Raw genomic sequence first — 16,432 nt, 5'->3', positions numbered from 1 at the left:
ATGCATATTTATAGAATAAAAGCGAAATCCTGTTTGAGTTTTATTTTTGTCATATTCAACGAGCCTAAAGACCTACAAAATTACTACATAATGTTACTCAGAAGGTTATGGTACAAAATCTGGATAACAATATAGCAGCTTAACATACAATTAGACATAAAATTGAATTAAACAGCATCACATAGTAAGGAAACTATTCATATGTACAACAATATAAGCAACAATACTGACTGCCAAAGTGATGAGTTTATTCATACTGCTTTCTAAACCAGTCTTTGGTTTGTATCTTTACGTTTAGTGCTTGTCACATCAATGCTTAACCCATTTTATAAGAAAAAAGAAGAGAAAAAAAATACATTACATGTAAAATACATGAAAGTGAGGTTTTCATGAAATATTTTCAAATGTCACTCTTCTGGCCATTTCAATTTATAAAACCTATTGAAGTACACATTTAATCATGGCACATCTCACAAAGGCCTGTATTATTCTGTAAAATCCTTCTTATAAGTTCATGTACTACAGATTTGACTTAAGCATCATACTGTGCCATTAATAAACAAAATTGAGATAAATACCGTAGATTGATCGAAAGTTGAGTCCTTGTCAGATAAGGATTGTGCTTAAAACAAAATGTATTTTTTGTGTATGTTGTTGGAGTCTGGAGTCTATATTACGTCTTTTCATATAGCATTATATTATTTAAATTAACATACTTTTTTTTTTTTTAAGGTAAATTAATAAAGTGTTTGCAGTCTAAGCTGAACATGACAATAGATTTAATTAATTTTGCTACCATCCATTCTGTACAAACCTGTAATAAAACAGGATAAAAAAAAATTCCCTAAACTCTAAAAATATGAATGTTTCATTTAAGTCTCTGTGTTTGGAAATAATACAGTATGTATGTATGTATGTATGTGTGTGTATAAATTATATATATATATATTAGTGCTGTCAAATAATTCATCTAATTGCATAATTGCATCTAAAAGTTTTTGTCTACATTGTGTGTACACTTTGTATATTTATTATGTATAAATAAATACATACACATACAGTATATATTTAGAAAATATGTACAAATACATACATTTATATATTTATATTTTTTCATTAAATATAAATATATAAACATAAAACAATTCTTTAAAAAGAATACATGCATGTGTTTGTATTTATATATACATAAAAATATATACACAGTGTAGACACATATATTACATAAACAAAAACTTTTATTTTGGATGCAGTTCATCATGATTAATCGTTTGACAGCATGACTAATGAGTGTTTTTTAGGTTCAGTCAATATTGCTAATTTTAATCTCATTAAACAATATTTTGGTAGATTTTCAGGGAAATAAAAACTGCATATTCTATGTTAATAACACGTACTATGTTCATCAACATATTTACCCAAAGTACAGCATCAGAAATGGTTCTTGGCCTCTGTGAGTCAGATACTGTCCTTGGCAGAGGTTGATCATCACAGAACATCTGATCAACACCAGACGTTTGATCTCAGACTGATCCGAGCAACACATCTGACCTCAACAGGCAACATTTCAGTCTCATATTAAACATTTTTCCACTCTGAATGGCTATGGTGTGACCGCCCTTGCCATTTTGTGCACTCCTGGGGAGTTTTCATACATCTATGGAGGCAAACATGAGAGGAAGTTTGCTTTTATGTTATATAGATACACTGTTGAAAGTGTGATCCATGCATCACTCACCCTCATGGCTGTGGATAGCCATGGCAGAAAGCGTGACACACGTGTGTAGACGCCAGGCTTTTTGGCCATGGCACAGCCTGTGCCCCAGCTCACCACCCCCAGCAAACGATAGCGGCTGGTCTTAGACAGGACATCTGCTGCTACGAAAGGACCACCGCTGTCCCCCTGACATCATATGAGAGACAGTATCTCATATCACTTCATAATTCAACACAGCCACCACATCATTACTTATGAATGTTGCCCTCTAGTGGACATGTGTTGCTCTGTCCACTGGACTGATGATCTCAGAGCTGAGTGGCAGATACCTGGCAGGAGTCGGTTCCTCCTTTCTCATAACCGGCACAGAACATGGTGGTTGTGACCTGGTTGTCATAATAATCCGGGCCATTGCACACTGCATCACTGATGATGGGCACATGGGCTTCCTGGAGGACGTTAGCTTGAGTGCCTGCAAGAAATCAAGTGACGTGAAGGAGGGCATTTGTGTGAAACTGAAACACTCCTGAAAGTCTCTAGAATCCAATATCCAAGCAATATTAATCATTTTTCAAACCAAAGTCTATTGTTCAATTCATGTCATGTTGGAATTATCATATTTAAACAGACAGTACAACCCGAAATGAAAATTGTGTCAACATTTACTCACCCTCACTTCATTCCAAATCTGTATGACTTTCTTTCTTTGGGGCAACTTAAAAGAAGTTACTTTGAAGAAAGTTAGAAAAATAAAGTCATACTGCTTTGGAATGACATAAGGATGAGTATGTGAAGTCATAATTTTAGTTCTTGGTTGCACTATGCCTTTAACAGCACTGCAATTTGTTACAAAATTGCATTACTATTATAAAAAGCAATTAATCAGAGTGCACTGCATTGTCCTTAAGGCAAGTAACTTTTGCTTTAGTTTTTCTCACTGTTGGGATATAATACATTAAAAATGTATAACTGTGATTTTTTTTTTCTTTTGAGTGACACACATCCAGCTAACAGGAAATGTTCTCAGAACAATGCTTTTTGCAAAATGTTCTCAAAATTATGAACAAATGTTTTTGCAGTAACATTAGTAGAAACTTTTTTTAAAGTAGGTCTTTAATAACATTCTTAATATTATCTAAAAACGTTATTTATGCATCATTCATGGAACCTTTTTCCTGAAACATTATATTTTAATGTTTGCCAAACGTTTTTAAATGTTACTTGTTTCAGATTTTTCAGTTAACATTCTCATAATGTTTGCAAAACAACAATCCTTTAATGTTTTTGCTAATGCATAGCCAAGGAATTGTTTCATATATTTATTTTTAACTGGACTTTTTGAACATAAAAAATAATAATTATTATTTTTATACCTTAATGGAATTAAGTTAAAATATGTGTCTGTTAGCTGGGGATATATAACTGACCAAGACCAAATAGTTCCCACATGATTCACACCAAGAAGTTTGCCATTTGTAATTTAGTTGCAAATTGGCATTGTTTATAAGCACTCCTTCTCTTGAATATGATTGTTCTGACATTGCATGAGGTAAGCCAATGTATCATATACTGTCAATTACTACACAGACAACAATGCATGACCCTCAGTGTTTATGAGCAAACAGGAAATGTGTTTACAGCATATTAAGGCTTAGCAGGTAACTGGACAATGTCATGAATAAACATTTAAAACATGCTTAAAACAACTATATTTAATAAAATTATAAGTATCCTAACTGAAACATGCTAGAATGATAACAATGCAGTGCTTCGAATATATACTACAGTATATGCACTATATATTAACAGACCGAGATCGGAATCGGACGATAATGGCTTTAAATGGTAAATATCGGCATTGGACCGATGTTAAAAAATATATGTCTTGCCGATAATATGAATATGTTAACTCACATGTGCTCAGAGTGTGCTAGAATTAGATCGTGTCAGCAGTGTGGCTCATTCTTCAAGCAAAGTTTTGCTTGAATGATTATTGGATTCAATGTTTTGGATTGCTGCATTTAAACTGAGAATGCACATAATGACAGTTTTAGTGTGTGATAAACAGTAATATAGGGATTATATATACTTATGTATACTTATTAACTTACTATACTTAAATATACTAATTTATTCATTAATGTGTAATGTGTTTTTAAACAAATTATGAGCTCTAAAAGATTAACATAATTTTAAAACTCTTTTGCTTTAGACCATCTACAAATGTTCAATCTTAAAATAAAATGTTAAGGTTACTACTGCATCCTTCTGGAGAAAAACATGCAGAGATTGATATATAGTTTATTTATAGTTATTTTTAAAGCGACAGTGTAGCCTACTCTTATTATAAAATAACTTAATTATTGTTTATTTAGTTCTAACAAATAAGTTCTTGTTTAAAACTAAACAAAATAAAAAAAACTAAAATAAATGTGCTTATAATTTCTACACAGGAGAGATTTAGTGTTGGTTTCATTTCAAGTTTTAGTAATTTTATGTGCTTTCGTCATTTTTGTTATTTTTTAAATAATTCTGTTTTAGATTGAATTTATATTTCATTTTTTTTGTAGTTTTAGGTTTTCTTCTAATATTTACAGTATATTTTACTTTATTAATCACTGTATTATTAAAAAAAAGAGTTCTTATTATGGAAATATACTTAAGATATTTTCAAACTCTTATTTGCATGTTATTTACAATTAACTTATATACTGTATTATACGGTGAACTTTTAATATTATATTATCTTCAACAGTTTTTTAAATATACTTAAAGATCTTTACACTAAGATAAGTAAAATAGAAGTGCACATTCAATACTAATAAGCACACTTCTTTTACACAAGTGATAACACTGGAATAATGTGATAAGCCTGTTAGGCTTCTATCTCAAGTTAGTGTACTTGTAAGAAAAGCTGAAATTATTGTCTGACAATTGATAGCTGGTCATGCATGCGCTACTTTCAAGCACAACAACTCACTCAGATCACTGACACAAAGGTCAAAGCCAGACAGACAGACAGACAGACAGACAGACAAGAGAGTCTCCAGTTCCAGGTAAAGAGATGATAAACACAGGAATGCAGCACTTCAGTGACCTTTGATTAAAGACACAGAATAAGACATCACTCACCGTAATACTCCACATTACCCCAGCCGGTTACTGTACCCATCTGGCCATCCGCCAAACGCTGGCCGTAAGTAGGAAGACACACCGGCTGGATATAATCTAAAACACCAAAACAAAAGATGTCAGCTAAGAGGAAAACGCAATCTTGTGAAAGTACACTAGAGGGAACAAAAGGTGATTTTTAGCTTCTTACACTCAATTTCCTCTGATTTACAATGAGACAAAAATGCATTTCATAATCAAATCCATCATATTTCCACAACATTCTGATTAATGGTAAAATAAAACTCTGGATATGAGGAAAAGCTTTGTCCTTCTGGAAAATGTTGCCGGTTTTGTCTTTTGTTTCAACTCAAGGCACCTTGGAAATAGAGGAGCTTTGTTCTCAGGACGAGCAACCTGAGACCGGAGTGAGGTTTTACTACAACGCTATGTTCAGTCAGACAGACCTGTAACGTACCAATACCTAATGAAAAACACCTCAAAACAGACTCTGATTAGACTGCTGCCAGCAAAGACTTATCCTTGTTACACAGAGACGTTCCTTTATGAATGCATACCTTTTTGTATTTAAATGCTTTGAAACACAAACAAACAAAAACAAAACAAAAAAAACTTTTTACAGTAAGACATTTACAGTAACATTTAAAAGATACTGTTATTCAGAGAAATAAAATCAAACGTTTCCAGTAATCTTTCTGTCCAAACTGAAGGCAAAAATGCATAATCACAGCCAATCAGAACACGTGTGATGTTTACAATGCATCTCAATAGACCAGGATTTTGGTCTATTTCCTGGAGGAACTCACCAGTGAACTGCAGAGGTTTTGTCAGAGCCAGGACTGCTATGTCACGACTGTTGTCATCAATGTTGGCGTCGACAAAGGGCAGGTAGCTGCTGTGGTAGACAACCGTCTTCACCTCAGCGATCACAATGTTCTTACGGATGGGAGTGTTGTAGATCGATCCCATCAGAACCCGCCAGCGTGACACATGGCGATACCTCCTGACGATACAGGCGGCAAATCAGAATATTAGAAAGACTGGAGTAATGGAGTAACATAAAATATATTAAAATAGAAAACTATTTTAATTGTTATTAAATAAATGCAACCTTGATGAGCATAATAAAATGTTTTGCAAAATAATTAAATTTCTCTGAATGTCAGTATAAAACAGCAAAACCCTCCTTGTGTGGAGGCCCAATCTCAACCTCAGATGTTACGCCCATGGACCGTTGGCTGAACGTCTGATGCATATAGGACACAAAAGTGGAAACACTTCAGAAGTGTCGAAGTCGTTATCGGATTGGTTGAATTATAAAGTATTTCATGGAGACGTGTGTTGTGATCCTAAACGTTCTGCCTGGAAACAAAAATGCTGTGGCACCAAACCCCCTCACGAAAGAAGAAAGCCGCGGAGTTTACAACTGTGACGACGAGCGCTTATCAGGATAAACTAAATGCTGGATATTTAAAAGTATCTCAAATATTTAAAGTTCATGGCATAGAATCTTTAAAATACTTCTGAGAGTTTTACACACTGGTCTGTGTGGCGACATTTCCATGCCCAAAACATGATGCCTAATGTAACTAACTGTGATTCGTTATTTGACATGTCAGTCAAATGGACACATAGGTGGGCCTTAGCCAATGAAAGCTGCCATAGATTCCAGACCTTCAGCCGTCAGTCTGAAGGTCTGACTATGTGAGACTAGCTGAAGCCCAACAAGAAAAGAAATGTTCTTAAAAGTGTTGTAAGTGATGTTTTTTTAAATACTGTAAAATGCCACTTCACATCTAACAACTGAAATTGCTTAAAGTGTCGAAAGTTTTTCTTCAAATTTTATAATAAAGCAAAACTAGTAAGTTTTAGCTTGGTTCTAGATGCTAACATGTTTCCTACATGTTTTAGCATATTTGCTAGCTGGTTTTTAGCATGTATTACCATGTGGCTAACATACTGAACTGTTTTAACACATTTCTAGCACGATTTAACATGTTGACAGCAAGTTTTAACGCATCGCTAGCATGATTCTCACATGGTTTAACAAACTGCTAACATTTTTACCATATTTTCTAACTTATTTTAAACCACTGCTAGTATGTTTTATCACATCGTTAACATGATTTAACATTTTACTTATGTCCCACATGAAGTAGGTTTCAGTACTCCACCATCTAGCATATGAATTATATAATTGTTATTCTGTCAATCAATATCAGAGTAGCCTCCATTACATCATTCAGTTGATAGCATGTTTCTAGAATGTTTTAAAGATAGTACTAAAAAGTGTCACTCACTCAGGAAAGCAGTGTGCGGCACTGATGATCCAGCGATCTGAAATGATGGATCCACCACACTGATGAACTCCGTCATACTGTAGGCTGACCTGCCACGGCCACGAACCCTGGCGGGCATCCACTCCCCCCACGATCCGCTCCTCAGGCAGCATACGACGACCACAGTCTATGGTGATGAAGAGAGTACAAATCATGTTTCTACAGTGCACATATTCAATAGACTGCAAATATGCTTGAGTAGTTGCACTTACCCTGACAAATCACCTCAAGTATCTGACCTTTGTCACATTTACTGAAACAGAAATGAATCATTAGAATGTTTTAGAGAGGTTAACAAAAAGAAATCATATGATAAAATGATTTTATAATCTAATCTAAAGGACATCTAATATGCTGATGGCCTTGATGACCATTCAGAATTAGTCCATGGTGCATAGATTCAGTTGAAATGTATTTTTACTTACCAAGGATAAAGGGCTGTTTTTATCTTCTTCCCATAAGTTAACTCATTCTCTTTTACGCAGAAGAAATCTTGGTCACCCCCATTATCAGGAGCACACGTCACTGAGTAATTCACTGCTCTGAATAGAGAAATAATGATGAATTCCAGTCATATTTTTCAATCTACATTTCTCACAGTTAGCTGTGAGCCTGGTGCGTGTCGTGTGTTTGTTACCTGACGAAGCCCATCTCTTCACAGCTGATGTTGGCGATGAGCTGGTTGGCGCTGGATGAGCAGACGTGTTTCCACCTCCACTGGGTGGAGTCAAACACTCGCAGCCTCTGGTCTGCTGCGCTCACCTGTACTGCAGGACATGATCAACACAGTGAGAATGTTCATACTGTTATTGATGACCCAGTGTTGCATGGGAATACAGTACACAAGCAGAATGCACTGTGCAGAATACTGCATGATACAATGCAATGTCCTCAACTTCCATGTCCACTGTGTTGGAAAATGTAAAATGCTAATTAATGATTTTATTTCTGAGATTATAACTGGATGCCATTTGTTGAATTATGCATGCAACAAATATATGCATATATTTATAGTAAAGTATTTGCACATAGATGCATGCAACTAGATAGCTGTCTGGCTGTCTGTATGTGTGTATATAAATGCAGCTTTTAAACTTGTATAGGGTTTTATATATATATATATATATATATATATATATATATATATATTTGAAAATGTCATATTCATAAAGTGAAAAAAAAGTGACGTGACATTCAGTATGTATGAATGTATTACAAATGAACAATGCTTACCATCAAATAATCCAGTATCCTCTGTTGTCCTGAGATATGTGACTGAAAAACAAACACAGAAATCAAGTGTAAAGTGTCTCTGAAGTGGCTGCAGTATTCCATTAAATCAGCAAGCAAAAAGTCTCACCAAGGGCCCAAATGGCTGCTCCTAGCCCTCCAAGTATGATCAAGATCAGAGCTACCGCAGCGGCCACCCGACACCGGCTGCAGATACTCATCCCTGGACCTCCTATAGGACAGAAACCCAGATGAAGTGTATGCTTAAAGAAGTAATGTAAGATTTTGTGAAGTTTACAATACATGCTTGTGCGCAAACACATAAATCATGACAGAGCTGATGAAAAGAACAGAACCATGAACAAGATCAATAGTCCAAAGTCATCAATTCCTCACTGCTAAAGTAAACGTGGGACTTCATCTCAGTGCCATGATCAGCTCTCTCTTTCCACACATACACACATGTATAGTCAGGTGTACACAGGTGTAATGGCTTTTATACTGTACAAACCGTATCTTAAATCGCCTACACCAACTTTACACCTAAACCTACCCCTTACAGGAAACTTTGTGCATTTTACTCTCTCAAAAAAAAAAAAAAAAAAAAAAAAAAAACTCATTCTGTATGATTTATAAGCTTTTGTACCCATGGGGACCTCAATTTAGGACCACACCATTACATGAGTCCCCATGAGTCTGTGTGTATTCAGGTTTAAATCCCCTCAAGGATATATAAACCTATACACACAAACACACACACACACACACACACACACACACACACACACACAGAGAGAGATAAACCAGTGTCAGAATGTTCCCAGGGATGTAACCATGTCAGTGGTAAGTAATGCCACAAAGACAATCATATCCAGACCTGCATGCACTTGAGCAGTCACCACAGATACTGTTTACAAGCATTTCATTCTACTAGGACCAGTATTGCTCATTCATAATCATTATCATACTAGATAAAACACATACACACACATAAACATAGAAATATGACTTTGATATACAATTGTGGTGTCCTGCTTCTCAGATGACTGTCCAGCTCTATTCTTCAACAAATCTATATTTATTTAATTTAATAATATAAATGTAAATGATTTAGGTATATTATAAATGTATGAAATATAAATATCACATACTTTTTATTCATATGAATATGAACTAAATTCATTTACACCTCTTGGAGCATAAATGCATCTTTGTTTTTCTTTTTATTCAATGCTAGTAGTATGACAATAAAAGAAGAAAATATTTCCTGCATGTGTAAAATGCTGCTTCTGTCAAAAAATTGTATTTTTTAAGAAAATAATGTACAAGTCTCGTGAGCAAAAAGAGGGCAACCTCTGCGCAATAAACTTTCGGTTCATACACGCCAGATTCAAATCTGCATTCCCTACAAATTGTCATTACCATACTAAGGAGCCATGGCTTAAACCAAACTATTGTCAATGACAAGACTCAATATAATCCACTTAAAATTAGCAGGGATCAGCAGAATTAAGTTTCTATGGACTTTTTAACAAATAAAAAGAATGAGGAATGTGTAAGATATTGTGATTGATGGGTTTCAGATTCTGGTTAAGCGGCTGCCATGTGGATCATCACAAAATGTGTTTTCCTGACTGTGAGGAGCTTGTGCAGAAGGTCTGGTGTGATGATTAACTGTCGGCCCATGTGACATCAGACGGCTGCAGACACTGTGCTGTCTGATAAGCCCAGAGCAAACAAACACACAAAACAGGTTGCTGCAGCTCTGCATCAGGACTGAACGCACAAGCCTTTGGGTCATAGGGACATATTACGCAGAAACATCTATTTACAGTATCTAAAGGCGCTTATGATCCTCATGACCCAAAAAAGCACACACAAAAGAAAAAAAGGGAAATCTGTAAATCCCTAAAGGTTTTAAATTACTCGACCTACCCAAAAATTCTGTCATCATTCTTTCTTCTGTGGAAGACAAAATAATATATTTAGAAAAGGATTTCGGCTGCCATTGACTTCCATAGTATGGATAGGAAACAATATGGAAGTAAACAGAACCTGGAAGGGTTTGATTACCTGATTTCTTCTTTTGTCTTCCACAGAAGAAAGAAACTCATACAGGTCTGGAATGACAAACTCAATGAATAAATGGTGACATAATCTTCATTTTTGGGTGGATTTGTCCTTCAAGGAATGATGTGTGATGATTTTGTTCATGCAGGAACTTCATGCTCTCAGACGTTCTGAGGGAATCGCAGGTCATGGTCGCAGATAAAGATCACATGGAAAGAGATGTTAGGCTGAAATTTCTCACATGGTGAGAAAAATGGTGGTGGGCTGCTGTTTTTCCTTTCGCTGAATTTAATTGTAAACGAATGATGCTGAAAATTCAGGTTCCAATTAGATTTTTAGATTTAATTGTTTGTCAGAAATTAAATATGGTGTAAGGTTTATAATGTAGAAATCCAGCTGTCTGTGTGATTTACACTATAGAGCCGAATTCCAGAGAGCATCTAATAATACAAATTATTTTATTAGCTAAAAAAAAGGTTGGACGGAAACTATTTGAGAACTTGTTGCAGTTGTATTTGTGAAATGTCTTGGTCATTGATGCAAGCTGTTAAACAATGAGCATGAAACATACCAGAGAGTATCAAGTGGAAATGAGACTATTCATACTGTATCTCACCTTGACTCTCAACTGACTGTGATGTTTCGTACAAGCCCAGCTTTGAACGGTTACATTAGAGGTCAGAACAAAACTGAAACAGTGTGATGTTTTCCTGTTTGCTCTCTCTGGTTTCATTCCCGAGGATTTCCCCACTGCCTCAGAGCGTTTCTACAGCTCCTGCCATGACCCATTTGACAGCAGAACAAGAAGTACTTTTGTCTGAGTGGGGGTTTGTATGAGACAGAGCTGCTCTCTCTCTCTCTCTTACTCAAGATGGTCATACCTGGATGATTCAAGTTTTGCAGCCAAAAAAAAAAAAAAAACGGCCTCTACAATGAAAAGCATCCATGTGAACATTCTTTTAAATTGCTAAATTGCTAATCTGCATCAAGCAAGCAGCATTTATGAAAAAATAGAAATAATACAAGGAAAAAAAAACGTTTACTGTACATACATAATGCATAATCCACAATGGCCTTAAAAAGTTCTTAAATCAGAGCATAAAGTGAAGTGTTTTTAAACAGTGAAGGTTATCTTCATATTCTAGTTAATGTTTTTTATGCAATGGAGAGCTGTTGGCTAAAAATAAAACCATTAAAAAAAACTTTATTAAAATAAAGGTTCAGCTTTCCAAGAGTTCCCAACCTTAATTTATTCCTGATTTCTTATCCATTTAGAATTTGTCCCTAACATGTCCCTGCCAATATCTAGTGATAGTCATTTTGATCAAACAATTAAATATGTATATACATATGTAATCACTATTTTTGTAATTTCAGCCATAATACCGTTGATATCACCAGAGAAGTTAAAGTTTATTGCTAACTTAATGTTGTTGCACTGTTTTGTGTTCAGCTGCTTCTCCCATTTGCTCTTTTTACATTGACTATCATTCTAGACTAATAAAATAAAATACAACAATTTCTCAAAAATTTGTAACAGTATATACTGATAAACTGAACATTCACTTCAATGTATGAGGTGACTGAATAGAAAATAAAAAGTAAGTGCTAGTATTCTAAAAATAGTGAATTAAACTACAAACTAATGCACAGTGTTTCCATCTAACATTTATCCATAGTTAGCAGAAAACCTGATACTTCTGAATATGTTCGTTATTTTGTGCCGGAAGTTATCTTTGGAATGGAAAAAGTTATATTTTATTTGTAAACATCATACTTTTCTCTATTATTTCAGTTAATGCCATGAAATTAGCAAGGTAAGCCAGCAGTACACTGAATAAACTGATAACTACATTTAGGTAAGGTAAGTAGTTAGCCAACTAAATTTGTTTATTAAGTTAATGAACTATATAGTCTATATATATATATTGGGACTTCGGAGCGGGTTCATGATCATGTGAATTAGATCGTAACTTCTTAGTGGGTTCTCTAATTATTTTGCTTTCTCGCTCCGAAGTCCTGATCTGAAATGATGGTTCGCGATTCAATATTCAGATCAAGACTTCGTAGCACAGATCGCAAATCATTTGCATTAGCATAGATCCGACCTTCGGGGGGGTTCTAGAATCATTCCGCATTTCCTTATACTGTACTTGTCTAGATCAACTTTGGATCCAGATTTTTGTTTATGCATGTGACATTCATTTAGCAGGAAACAAATGAAATTATTTATATTTTTCCTATATTGTCTTTTGGGTACTCAAACAATCCAAAGTAAAATAATCTTTAAAACCGAAAGAATTCAAAATGAGATTGAATGAACATATAAAACATATCTGACCAAAATTACTGTGTTGTACAATGCCAAACAAGTGAACGACATGCGTCCATCCAAGTTTTTGGTGAAATTTGAATTAAGTAAGTATTCTGTTGGTTGTCCTCTTTAGTTTCCAAAGTTGGACATTGTGATGGGTGATGGGTTATGATTTAGGCTGTAGAATTTAGCAGAGTCCTTACCAATATCCAGCAACTACTAAAAATGACCCTAGCAACAATTTTGATCAAGTAATGATACCTATGCCAAAATCATACCTGCACCCTAGTATTTAACTTTCTGTTCTGTATGCACCGTCACATCATGTCTTGACACCTTTTGGCCTTTTGTCAAAGTAATACAAAGATCCAGATTGACAAAAACAAATTGAGTAAATGACCCATCACTGTTAATCTTTAACCTGGCAGTCATCCCATGTCAAAAAGGAGAGAAATAGCTCAGTACTCACCGATCTTCTTCTCTGGCATCTTTATCCAGAACAGAAAACTGAAAAATAAGCTTGAAACGGATTCCGATGATTCCTCCTCAAAACCTTTGTTGCTTCTTCAAACCTGAAAATGTTGAGGAAAATACTTAGAAAAAGTAGTCCGACCGCTGTCATGGACAAAGATGGGTTGAGCAAGTTAAATAAACCAAAGGGCAAACTGAGAAAAAAAAAAACGGAGTTACAGTCTGTGCTGTTATTAACAATCACTGTAAAAATACAAAAAACTAAGCTTAATAGAAACGAAACTTAATACAACTTAATACGAACACAAACTCATTTTGTTGCATTCAATTTAATTTGTGCTTTCATTTATGTCCTTGATAGTAACTTTTAATTTTTAAAATTATTATTATTATTAATAATAATTAAATTCAAACTGGTTGAAACATTATACATGTATTACCGTGATTTGTAACTTTAAATTTGGTTTAATGACTTGGTTAAAATTAAACACTTTTACAGAACTTAAAGGTGTCTAGTGTTCTGTAACTTGTGTTCAGCTACATATTAACTTTTTTCCCAAGTACTCACATTTATTTTAACTTTATTATCATTATTATTATTAAACGGAAGTTAAAAGTGAAAAAAAGTTACATGCAGTAAAAAAATTAAATTAAGAAAAAAAATTAAAGAAAAATTACATAATGTTACATAAGGTGAAAAATATCTGGAAAAATAAATGATCTCATAAGTTATTGATGGTAATTTGATTATATGGATATAAATTATCGTAATAATCGTCTTCCAGTTTCATCAATACTCTTAATAGTTCAAAATTAAGTTCTCACCTTTACCTCTCCGCTTCAGGTTCTGGGATAAACTCTTGAATAAGAAACAAAGAGGTGAAGAAGTAAATCAGTGGTTTCTTCAAGATATTCGCGCTGACATTTCACTTTCCCCGGAGTCCTTCGCTCTTTTCTTGTGTGTTAAATGAAGCTATTCTCTGCTGGCAGGACAGCTCTTCTCCTCACTTCACTCTCTCTGCTGTTCGCTGGAGTGGAAACCTCCCTCTTCCGGTCAGCAGTGAGTCTCAGGAGAGCGCAGGTGAATCCCCTTCATCTGATGAAGCACTCATGAGCAACAAGACTGCCAGATACATGATGCATTGTATGCTTTTTATAGATTTATAAATCAGTCAAAACCATACAATGAATAAAATAAATTCATACCATGAATAAAGACTATCCTTATTATAAAATTCTCAAAATCTTATTAACAGTTAATAATATTTATAATATATCATTCATTATTATCCCCTTTACTTCTTTATATTTATATATATGACTTAATAGACTTAAAAAAATGGTCTATGCCCAATTTATTGTTTTCCAACAGCAACAATTATTATTAAAAGCAGTTGTTATTAATTAGTATTTAACATTACTTATTAAATTATAAAAAAATGTTAATATTAGTAATAGATTGTTGTTCATAAAATAACATAACATGGGAAAATATTTAAACAGGAACATATATATATATATATATATATATATATATATATATATATATATATATATATATATAAAATACATGTAAAATAATATTATTATTATGCTCTTTAGTTCTTTAGATTGGTCGATAACAGTAATGCTATTAATCACAGCTATTTTATTAAAATGAAAGTGACACATTAAATATTAAGTTAAACTCATTATAATGTTTAAAATAATTACTAATATAACTGAATGCATTAAAATTATTATAATTGTAAAAAATGAATGCAACAACAAAACAAAAACAAAAAATACGAGACTGGCAACATGCAGGAAATAATGTAATAATAAATACTATGCTATGCTTCCATTTCAGGCGCTCTTGCTGCTCACTGGATAGTGCACGTTCCCATGGATCCAGTCTGTGCTCCTCTTGGTTCTTCTGTAGTTCTGCAGTGCACCTACGACTACCCTGAGAAGTCTGACCAGGGAATACTGTGCAAAGTACTGACAGAGATGTGGTGTCTAAATGAAAGCATATGCATTACTCTAAGATACAGTGCAGGGATATTCCCTGAGCGCTCATACCAGGGCCGAGTCAAGTACTTGGGGCAGACAGGGAGCAAAAACTGTACGACGTGTACATGTTCTGGTTCATCACCAACCATCTGAAGGCCAAGTTACCAGAAAAGAGAGGAGTGAATCTACAGTCCCCAAATCAGTCGGAAAGTAAGAACAGTTTCTTATGCTCTGGACATGAAATGTTTTATCTCATACTGCACAAAAATAAAAGCTCCAAAATGAGAATTTTGCATAAAATGAAAATGTTGGGTTCCTCAAAGAACTTTTCAATGAAATTCTTTCTTAGTGTAAAAGACAAACCTTTTGTGCATTTGAATGATTCCCTAGATGTTAAAGGTTTTTCATTAAACTATATATATATATATATATATATATATATTTTTTTTTTTTTTTTTTTTTTTTTCTGAGTGTTAGAAGTTAACTAAGTTGCTCATTTTGAAAAATGAATTTCCAAAGTTTTCAGTCATTTGTCAGAACCTTGGGATTTAAAAATTTGAGAATAAATTCTATTTACTTTAACAAACACAAAGGAAAGTCTAGGAAAGCTTAGAAAACACAATTGTAATATTTCCAAAAAATGTCTAAATATATAAGACTCCTTAAGCAATTTTCATCCTGTTCATATCTTTATGAATGTATTGATCATATTATCTTTTAGTTCATATATCAGCACTGATTAGTGTGGCATTCATATTATTTATATGTTACCACTCTAAACAATTGTCTTATTAGTTACTGTTTGTTAATGCATTAACTAATTTAACTAAAATGAGCAAATAAATGTGTTACAGTATCTTGGTTAACAAAAATATTTATTGCCAGTTCATGTTAGCTCCGGTCTATTAAATAATATTAACAAATAAAACTTTTCATTTTTATAATTTATTAGCAGATTTTCTAATAAGATTACTTTATAACTAATATATTAATGACACTTTTAAATGTGTGAATACTGTGGCATAATCAAGTAGACAGGAAGTCATTATGTGATTGTAAACTATCCTGTTAATGTCATTCTAGATGATATGTTGTAATAATAATAATTTCACAGCAAGGAGTGCTTCTTTATCTACTACTGGCATTGTGCTTGGAATATTTATCATG

General features: G+C 33.8%; 1 protein-coding gene across 2 annotated transcripts; it reads right to left on the bottom strand.

Annotated features, from left to right (window-relative positions):
• Positions 1-1,190: 1,190 nt before the first annotated feature.
• Positions 1,191-14,297, bottom strand: hpn (hepsin). Of its 2 annotated transcripts, none has more exons than XM_026283319.1 (13): positions 14,099-14,297; positions 13,272-13,374; positions 8,549-8,650; positions 8,422-8,463; positions 7,826-7,955; positions 7,614-7,730; positions 7,401-7,441; positions 7,150-7,315; positions 5,656-5,852; positions 4,850-4,945; positions 2,047-2,189; positions 1,739-1,903; positions 1,191-1,657 (listed from the first exon to the last, which is right to left on the bottom strand). In XM_026283319.1, exons 2-13 carry the CDS (start codon positions 13,288-13,290, stop codon positions 1,604-1,606), a joined length of 1,272 nt encoding a protein of 423 aa, XP_026139104.1. In that variant the 5' UTR covers positions 13,291-13,374; positions 14,099-14,297; the 3' UTR covers positions 1,191-1,603. The 2 variants fall into 2 exon arrangements, with proteins under 2 accessions (XP_026139104.1, XP_026139106.1); XM_026283321.1 differs by having other exon boundaries at positions 14,105-14,297.
• Between the last annotated feature and the right edge of the window lie 2,135 nt (positions 14,298-16,432).

This window comes from Carassius auratus, chromosome 16 (assembly GCF_003368295.1).
Source record: "Carassius auratus strain Wakin chromosome 16, ASM336829v1, whole genome shotgun sequence".
Taxonomy (NCBI): Eukaryota; Metazoa; Chordata; class Actinopteri; order Cypriniformes; family Cyprinidae; genus Carassius; species Carassius auratus.
Note: the sequence above shows the minus strand (reverse complement) of the source record. Positions and strands in the feature narration are given on the sequence as shown.

What these genes read in the sequence shown, in the direction of transcription:
- hpn (XM_026283319.1), bottom strand. An exon ending in ACTTGAGGTGATTTGTCAGG is followed by an intron (nt 7,316 to 7,400) that starts GTAAGTGCAACT and finishes TCATCACCATAG; the next exon opens with ACTGTGGTCGTCGTATGCTG. An exon ending in AAAACCTCTGCAGTTCACTG is followed by an intron (nt 4,946 to 5,655) that starts GTGAGTTCCTCC and finishes TTGGTGTTTTAG; the next exon opens with ATTATATCCAGCCGGTGTGT.